The 10,326-nt window shown below is 37.8% G+C and overlaps 1 protein-coding gene and 1 long non-coding RNA gene across 2 annotated transcripts; one reads left to right on the top strand and one right to left on the bottom strand.

Moving 5' to 3' along the window:
- The first annotated feature begins 315 nt into the window (after positions 1 to 315).
- On the top strand, positions 316 to 754 carry trem2 (triggering receptor expressed on myeloid cells 2). Its single transcript, XM_009299847.4, has 2 exons — positions 316 to 364; positions 441 to 754. The coding sequence occupies exons 1-2, from the start codon at positions 316 to 318 to the stop codon at positions 752 to 754; spliced, it is 363 nt and encodes a 120-aa protein (XP_009298122.2).
- Positions 755 to 6,128: 5,374 nt separating this feature from the next.
- LOC101885199 (uncharacterized) lies at positions 6,129 to 7,903 on the bottom strand. The gene is made up of 2 exons (XR_012401291.1): positions 7,761 to 7,903; positions 6,129 to 6,543 (listed from the first exon to the last, which is right to left on the bottom strand). It is a non-coding gene; the product is annotated as an uncharacterized lncRNA (long non-coding RNA).
- Between the last annotated feature and the right edge of the window lie 2,423 nt (positions 7,904 to 10,326).

Raw genomic sequence — 10,326 nt, 5'->3', positions numbered from 1 at the left:
CTAGCTGAAATAAAACAAATAAGATTTTTCCAGAAGAAAAAATATTATCAGACATGCTGTGAACATTTCCTTGCTCTGTTAAACATCATTTGGGAAATATTTAAAAAAAACAAAAAACAAAGGGGGGCTAATAATTCTGACTTCAACTGTAGTTATATTTATTTGTCAGTTCCTGCTTAGAAAGTTGACTTCGCTGCTATAATTACCACCAACATTTACATATGCAGCAACACTGTGCAAACTTCAGTGCTTTGAAAGTATGTATAGCCTTGTTAATTAACAGAAGAACAGAACCTTCATCATCACTGAACAACCATGACTGTCATCATCATTTTCATCTCAATGCTTGCAGTATTCCATCAAGGTTTGTACAAATATACTAGATATTAATTGGAACAACTTGTGCTTTTGTCAAATCATTATATGTGTGACTCTTCCAGATTGCAGAGGTCAAGTGACCGTCACTCAGACTCCGCTAATAACAGCACAACCAGGACAAGATGTCAGAATAAGCTGCAAAGCCAGCAGGCCGGTGCATCTTAATGACCACGTGGCTTGGTACCTCAGCAAACCTGGAGAAGCTATTAAAATACTTATTTACCGTGCCAAACATCGATTCATTGGAGTGCCATCTGAAGTGACAGGAAGTGGACACGGAGCCGACTTCACTCTGACCATCAGTGGAGTCCAGCCTAAAGATGCAGGACTTTACATCTGTCAGAGCGACCACACTGGAGCAATCGACACACAGTGATAAAGAGCCGTACAAAAACTTCCGTCACACTACACTGACGCTGCAGCTGTTCATACATCACACACACACATACACATGTAACGGAGGCCAGTAAACCTCACTCCTCTGACATCTAAAGGTGCTCTAGCGACAGACGCTAGAGGTCAGGGTCTTTAGCCTCCTTGTTAGAGCAACCGACTCCCATTTGGAAGGTCGCCGGATCGATCCCAGCTCGGAGTGGGTTGGGTGGAGTAGGACCGGCGGGGTTACACACACACAAAACTCAACATTCATTCAAACAAAAAAACAATGGCTGTGTCTGAAATTGGATCCTTTCCTACTATATAGTTCATGAAAAACAGTATGCGAGCTGAGTATTATGTCCGAATTCATGGATGACCTACCACTTCTGATGAGATTCTGAAGTGTGTATCCGATAGACGCTGCACCAGGGGTGCCCAATAAATCGTTCGCGGTCTTCCGGTCTTGCTCCAAAGTTTGCCATCACTTTATCGCCCGGGTCCTCCACTGCTTCATTGTATGCCTCTTTCCATGAGCCAGTATCACCTCTGCTCTACACCATCACGTCATTGGATTGGCTTTTCTTTCCTTCTTCAAGACTTCATTTACTCCTCAGCCCTCCTGAACTGTTTTTGTTTGGGTATCAGCAACACCCATAGACACCACCTGGGCTCATTGTGGAAACGTAGCCCCACGGACGTTTCTGCGGACCGCGAGATACGTCCAGGGAGGTAAGTATTCGATTGGTTTTTGTTTACGCGGATCCGTGAGAGGCCGCTGTGCGCGCTTTTTCGCGTCTCGGGCGCCTCTCGGGAGCGCGCGCCATTCGCGCCCATGCTGTTCTCGCGCGAAAAGCCGCCGGATCGGCCGACCCGGCCACCCTACTCTTCCTCCTACTCCTCCTCTTTCCCTAAACCCAAGCGACGGTTTGCAAAAGCCGTCCAGAAACATAAAAAAAAACAAAAGCCCCCGTCTTCGATTTCGACCGCGTTTTCGGATCCCGCCGCGTTCTCGCCCTTATTTTTCGGATTCTGTTGTTCATCTTACCTGATTTATGGAACCGCTCTTCCCCGGACTCGATCCCGGTCGTCGTCCCCACGGCCGGCTCCTCCTCCTCCGGGGCCTCAGCTCCGCCGACGCAACACTGTGAGCCAAGCGGACAAACTGGTTGCATCGGGAAAGCCCTCCACTCGAAGGCGAGCCGTCGGCTGGCGAGCGCTAAGAGGCGTAGCGGAGCGGCGCCACACCGCCCCGCAGCGTTCGCTCGAAAAAAACTAAACGCGGCCGTACGTACCTCGCGTACGACCATCGCGGTCTCCAAAAACGTCTGCGGGGCTACGTTTCCAGAATGAGCTTGGGTTGCATAGACATGGGGTCTAGGGTTGGGCATCTAAGCTATAATGCCGATCCGATACGCATCTCGATACAAAGAATACGATCCGATATATTAGCGATACATTTGTGACATATTGCGATGCAACACGATACGATTCACACCAATATCACGATACGATGCGATAATTCAGCACTAACTAATTAGATCAAGTTTATGAGATTATGTGAAAGAGGATGCTGTGCCATTGAATGAGTTTGATTATTTATTAACCAAGCAAAACCAAGACTTTTTTTACAAACTGGCTTTTCTCTCAGAGCCAGAGTGTCAGTTTACAGTAGAGGGCCATTTTAGAACCTATAGCACATATTATTTAAGTACTTTCAAGATAAACAGAATGTATAAGTGCAATATATATTAAAAATATATATATATTTGCACTCTTTCAACATAAAGGTTTACCATTGCACAACAAGAATTGTGATATAACTTTTCAACTATGAAAACAAGTTTTACAAAGATATTTTGCCACTGATTATTCAAAACTTAAGGTTGTGAACTAGCAGTGTTATGCTGCTTTGAAACATCACTGTCACTGTAAACAACAGGCTAATAAAAATATAACAAACCAGCAATCTTCTTGCTGTGAGGTGGTCAAACTACCCACTGTGCCACCGTGACACCCATTATTTTTATCATTATTATTATTAATATTATTATTATAATTAAATAAAAATTAACAGGAGGAGGTGTTTAAAACCTTCGTTCTCCGTGACACTAGTCTGAATATCTTTGCAGATGAACAATGCAATAGCATTCGTTATTGGCGTAGAGCGAGCAGAACTGTTGCGCATGGAAAAAAAACTTTCAATGCTTTTCTCACCACTTTTGGAGCTGGTTGAAGCAGTGCAAAAGCCGGGGATGCAGGAACACTGGAAGATGCTTTCACAACAACACCGTGGCGCCGCTTCAAGTGAGATTTCAGATTAGTCGTACTGCCCGCGTATTTTACAGATGCGTGGCACATTTTGCAAATTGCATCTGTCCTGTCATGTCGTCCATCCTTAAATCCATAATGTTGCCATACTTTAGATTTAAAACTCAGTGAGGAATAAAATGTTTGTTTTGCTTCTCGCGCTTTCTGAGGGCGCTCCACTAGCTTCATCCGCACACCTGAGTCTTAGTGTAAGTGTACACATCCGCAAATCCGTTGCTAAGGCATACTTTATGTAGGTCGATTAAATTATGCGCCAAAAACAGGTTGACAACACTTGTTAATAAATAAAAAATACATTCTATATTAAAAATATAAGCTGTATCTCGGAAAAATCGATGCATCTCGCAAAAACCGACGCATCTCGATTTGCTTCCAAAATTTCATTCATCCTCTGCTGCTCAACCGATGCACTCGCATTTTGCACGCGCATGACCGCGTATCGATACATATCGATGAATCTTCCCATCCCTAATGGGGTCAGGTGTGTTTTTGAAATGATTACATGATGAACACGACAGTGAAATATGTCTCAGCATGCATGCGTGTGTGAGTGTTGTGTATACAGTCCAAGTAATCAGCTCTGATTAGCTTTATCTGTGTGTGTAATCAAGAGGTAAACTGAAACAGGTGTGGGAATGAATGGCATGATGGGATTTGTAGTTCAAGTAATGACACTGAGTGTAATCCAGCATCTTGCAAGGGCAACACTGCAACACTTTATAATAATAAAGTGTATATAATAATAATATATAATAATATACACATTATAAATCATTTATTAAGCATTAGCATATGGTGAATTCATTATCTGTTAAGCATTAACTCTACATTAATAGACGTTAGTAAGCAGTTTATAACTGCAGCTACAAATGCTGTATTCTTGACTTATAACCACACTTATAATGTGTTTAATAATTGTACTTTCATACTTCGTAACTGGTTAATTTTTCATTACTAAATTAAGTATTGCATTATTTACAAACCAGTTATTTAAGAGTAGTTGGATTTTTTAATTGAATGAATTAGTAAATGATTAATAATCTATTGAAATTAGCGTTTATATATCTTCATCTTATATTCAAGCATATAAAAATGGTTGTTATGTTTGTTAATAAATGCTTTATTACCGCAGCTTCATCCAGTTTTGTGAACTAATCTAAAGTGAGGACTATTCATGCTTTATAAATCCCTCAAAAATGACAATTAAAGGGTTTGGTATCAAATGAACAATACATCTTTGCTGTCTTATCTAAAAAGTAAAATGGCTGTAAAGTTTAAGCATTGCTGAATAACAGGAATGTCAATGCAACATAAAATTGGATAAAACAAGAAAATTTAACAACATAAGATGCAATGTTCAAACTGTACAGTAATTTTATTTTAGATAAGGGTGCAAAGAATATTTTTTTATTTGAAGTACAGTTTCATTTGTGTGTCTTTAAAGTGAATAGAAATTATTAAAGTTTTTTTTTTTTTGCCTGTTTAAAATTGAACTGAGTGTTTAATTGACATTTATAAAAGATTCATAAAAGAATGAATAGTCCTCACTTTAGATTAGCTCACAAAAATGAATTAAGTTGAGTTAATAAAGCATTTATTAACATATAAACTAACTATTAGTAGATGGCTGAATAATAAGAGTTATAATTGTTGATTTCAATAGTTTATTAATCATTTACTAACTCATTCTAAATGATTCTTAAATAACCGGTTTGTAAATAATGCAATACTTAATTTAGTAATGAAAAATAAATCATTACATATTTTAATTGTGGTTATTAGTCAAGAATAGAGCATTTGTAGCTGCAGTTATAAACTGCTTACTAATGATATTAATGTAGCGTTAATGCTTAACAAATTATGAATTCACTATTTGCTATTGCTTATTAAATGATTCATAGTGTGTAGTTATTATAGATTTACCCACTCATGTGATTCCCTTTCCCTCATGTTATCTAGTCATGTGCTTCTGTGTTTAGTGAGATTGTTTCTTCCTCATAGTTGATGTTTTTGCCAAGCAAAGTTGCTGTTTAGTTTGTTTTGTTCACTTTGTATCATAAAATTAACTTTAAATATGGTTCACTTAGTCGTACTTTTGAGTTTATTATTCTACATTATTCTCATTTATTCCTCATTATAGTGGCTTTAAAAGTTTGTAAACTTCATAGTTTGTAATATTTATAGGTTATATATATTATTTCATGTTTAATTGTCATTTATAAAAGATTCATAAAAACGTAAATAGTGCTCACTTTAGATTAGCTCACATAAATGAATTCAGTTGAGTTAATAAAGCATTTATTAACATACAAACTAACTATTTGTAGATGGCTGAATAATAAGAGTTATAATTGTTGATTTCAATAGTTTATTAATCATTTACTAACTCATTCTGAATGATCTTAAAAGCAACCAACTATTCTTAAATAACTGGTTTGTAAATACCGCGAGATACGTCCCGGGAGAAGTATTCGAGCGGTTTTTGTTTCGCGGATCCGCGAGAGGCAGCTGTGCTCGCTTTTTCGAGCCAAGCAAAGTTGCTGATTATTTTGTTTTGTTCACTTTGTATCATAAAATTAACTTTAAATATGGTTCACTTAGTCGTACTTTTGAGTTTATTATTCTACATTATTCTCATTTATTCCTCATTATAGTGGCTTTAAAAGTTTGTAAACTTCATAGTTTGTAATATTTATAGGTTATATACATTATTTCATGTTTCCTTTGTGTCTTTGCTGTTTAGAGACTTTTGGTGTCTTCATCTCCTCTGCAGGTGTTTTCATGCTTCACTGAGTGAATCTAATTTGACTCAATATTTTAGGGAAGTCGACATTTTTGTAATGAAAGCAGCTTTCAGCACTTCAGATTCTTTTATAAGTGAATACAATTCAGTGACAGTTTATTAGAGAAGCTGATGCTTAATAAATGAGGAATATACTGTATGTCATGATAAATATTTTCACAGGAGGATCATGGGAAATTATAAACAGATCAAAACTCTTTCTCAAGCAGAAATCACACAAAAGGAGTCAACCATAATAAGAGGTGATATAAAGCATTTTATTTAGATTATAAACCATTATCATAACATTATAGATATCATCAGCGTAAGCCTGAAGCAGAGGAGCGAGCGAGTAGTTCACTGTGAGCACTGATCTCTGGTCAGCTGTGCACTGACTGTAGGCTGGCCGCTGCGTGTGGCCTCACAGCTCACAGAGCCTCTCTCCGTCATCCACTGGTCCTCAGTGAGAGTCAGGCTGCTGCTCCAGCTGTACAGAGCGTTCTCCTGCATCAGCCCAGCACTGCTCTCCTGAGACCTGATGTGGCCGTTCACCTTCCAGCTCAGCTTCCAGTCTGACGGAAAGCCCTCGCTGGCCACACAAACCAGTGTCGCCCTCTTGCTCAAGGAGATTTCTGCACTGGACGGCGGCAGGACGCTCACTTTAGGAGGAGTGACGCCTGAGAGAAGAAGAAGAGCAGCGACAACTCCATTAATATATACAGATCAACCTGACAGAATCAGTCCTGCCACACATCCACAAACATCAAGACTCAGAGGTGATCATACGTAAAAGTTATGCACATCTTGGCTTTTCTATCAAGCATTTGTCATGCAATAATCCAAAGATACACATATAAATGGGTGGATGGAAACAGCTGATGCCTCTAAACTCTGTGTGACTCTAAGCCTTTGAGGAGTTTAACGGTTGTGTATAAGAATGAACAGCAGTCTGTGTGTGTGTGTGTGTTCATTATTGTGCATAGCAAATGTTGTATTAATATTTCACAGTGTCTACACTGGATGTGAGTGGCAGGACGGGACTCAGTGTTAAAACAATAGACACGACATTATAAGACACAGTAAATCCTGAAAGTTAACTGAAGCCCTGTTTTATTTCTGACAATCTGAAAGTCTCACTGAAATGACAGACCAATGAATAAAAAGGGCACATCTATACACTGAAATACTTGTTTCTTCACGCATTTAATAGACTTTAAGTAGACTTCTAGTAGTAGCTTTTATTTTAAAAGAGATTTTAATATACATATATTATTTTCACATTTTTAATCATGTTTAACTGTTATTCTTTAAAGTAAAGAGCCTTTAATATAATTATTAACTTTATTATTATTTAATTACATTCATAAATGCTATATTTATTATACATTACCTTAATTTATACATTATATAATAATAACTTTGTGTTTTTCAATGTTAATTTTTAAGTTGCCACATGTAACTTTAACAAAAACGTGTTCTTAATATATTTTATTACATCTTTTATAAGATTTTATAGAAGTTAAAGGGTCATATGTGCTTTAGTTAGTCAGTAACACTTTACCATAATTCAATAACAGTAACACAAGACAATAAAACCATCAATTCTGTATAAATATATACTAAAGTTCTTCTTAAGTGATTTAAGCTGCAAAATATTTCAAATGTACAATTTGCATAATAATAACCTGCTCTCTCTTTTATTAAAGTCTGTTAAGGTGAACTGTTGTTCCTCAAGAGAAGATTAATATATATTTCATAAAGACAGATTATAAATTTGGCTTTAAAATTTGAACTATTCAAATCAAACACAAAGTAAAAGCTGCAGTTTACAGTGTAATTAATTATAATAATAATTTAAAACATGACTGAACTGCATTAAAAGTGTTTTACTTACTGCCAACATCCAGTCTGGTGCCGGCGCCGAAAGTGTATCACAGTGATACAAACTAATGGAGCGGCTGAACAAAAACCTCTGAACGCTTCAGCACACACACACGCACACACAGCATCAACACAACTACAGCTCACACTGACACAGTTCAATAAAAACACACACTGCATCAACACAACAACAGCTCACACTGACACACACTATTAATGATTAGAGTTCAATAAAACACACACACTGCTTTTATAAATCTGAAAATAAATGGCATCTCTCACTATCCTGAATATTTATTGTTCATGAGATCCTCAGCAGACACTGTTAATGATTAGTGTAAATGACACGGTATGTAATTGTAATATGTAGGACAGCAGTATTTCTGTATTTTACAGCTGCATTGTGGGAAATATCCTCTTCTAATGTGCTGTGAATCGAAAAAGCTAAATTGTCCAATCTTAGAGAATACAGTAATTTACCATTTGTGCTATTTTACAGTAAACAGATTAATGAAGTACACATTGTTTAATTGTTTGACAATATATTACTGGCACAGCCAGGCCAGACTCTCCTCACTCTCAATCACCACAATCACTGACACCTGAACACTAATCAGCCCTGCAGCTGCACGTCATTCCCGCTCATCACTCCAGCAGCATCAATACCCTCATCAACCCTCACTCAGTGTCTGGCCTTGTTGCTTCATAGTACTGCACTCTCCTCACGGTCAGTGTCTAGAACAATTCTCCAAGTTCACTTATCTCTCTCATTCACTGTGATTTTCAGTGTCTACGTCTCTTCTCCTTACTGTGGTTTCTCCCTTCTCTGGTAATCATTGATCCCTCGTATTCGTCTATCTGTGTGTCTGGCTTCTCTGCAAATATTCCCCCAGTCTCTCTGATTCATCTGGTCATCTCTTTACATCCTGCAAAGCATCTACATTGAGTTCTGTATATCTCCTGCCATCCTCTTCAATAAACTTTGGTAATATTTCCATCTCTGCTTCCTGTCTCTTTCTGTGACAATTACAGATAAGACTAATAATACAGTGTATTTTACAGTAAAGATGTACAATACTGTAAATACATGTACAGCAAGATTAGTGTTACTGTAAATATTAATACACATGCAAAACATTTTTGCTGCTTAATCAAACTACTTATTTTAAATCAGCTTAAATAATACAATTCTGCAGGTATTTAGGGGGATTTTTATGTTCAATCCACTTAAATGTGTTATGTTAGGCAAACTGATTTGTGTTGGGACAACATGACCGAATTGTGTGTAACTTTGCATCTTTAACAGTGCTGTAAGATTGATTTACAGTATATTACTGTCAAACTGCTGCCAGTAAGTTTCTGTAAACATTACAGGGAAATGTTAACAGTGTAGTACATACAGTATTTATGACACTAATATTAGCTGATCCTCAAACAAAGCCTTATATAATTACACTCACTCTGTGAAAGAAAACGTTGACTCAACTTTTGACCCGAGTACTACACCTGACTTGATTTAGGTTGATTTGACTAAAAACGCTCTGCAGAAAGTTTCCTTACAATGTATAGTTGAGTCAACTTTATAACGGTGCTGTTATTACTGTGTTTTACATGAGTGTGTGTGAGCTGAAGGGAAGTGTGTTTGAATAAGTGCACCACCCCTGTGTTTAAGACAGACGGACAGACAGCAGCTCTTCTCTGTGCTCTTCAGTCTTGAGTCTTTAAGATGTCTGCAAACGCTCTGATCATCTGCGCTCTCCTGCTCTCTGCTGCTGGTGAGACTCAACATTCATCAAGTGTTCTCCTCCACATGTGTCTGTCTGTCTGTCTGACTGATGCTGTTGTGCTGCAGGTTGTTTTGCAGAGATTATCCTGACTCAGAGTCCGTCAGTGGATCTGGTGTCTGTGGGAAGCAGCGTCACTCTCAACTGCAGGTCCAGCAGTTCTAGTTTAACATCCAGTTTAGCCTGGTATCAGAAGAGACCCGGACAAACACACAAACTCCTGTTCTACAGTGTTGGTAGCAGAGTGTCTGGAGTTTCTGACAGATTCACTGATGAGAGATCAGGAACAAACTTCATGCTCAAAATTAGAGACGTCCAGCCTGAAGATGCAGGAGATTATTACTGTCAGCAGTACTATGACTCAAGTACACAGTGATACAGAGCCGTACAAAAACCCTCTGCAGAAAAAGAGGAACTGCTGATTTACACACACACACACACACACACACACACACACACACACACAAACACACACACACACACACACACACACACACACACACACACACACACACACACACACACACACACACAAACAAACACAAATAATACACACAGATGAGACCAAGTTTAAAACATTACAAAACATTAAGTTTATAATAGATCTCTAATATTCATATCTGACACTGTGTGTATGGCGTGTATATTTGACAATAGTTGAAATTACTGATTTATTATGTAAAACTTTATTTTAAGTCACAGTTCACACTGTTAACAAACCGTTAACTAAACTATTAGCTCAATAAACTGCTAATTATGTGCTTATTAGTAGTTAGTTGGACTTAGGTATTGGGT

Source organism: Danio rerio, chromosome 3 (genome assembly GCF_049306965.1).
Source record: "Danio rerio strain Tuebingen ecotype United States chromosome 3, GRCz12tu, whole genome shotgun sequence".
In the NCBI taxonomy this organism is placed as follows: Eukaryota; Metazoa; Chordata; class Actinopteri; order Cypriniformes; family Danionidae; genus Danio; species Danio rerio.
This window is presented reverse-complemented; position numbering and strand designations above follow the sequence as displayed.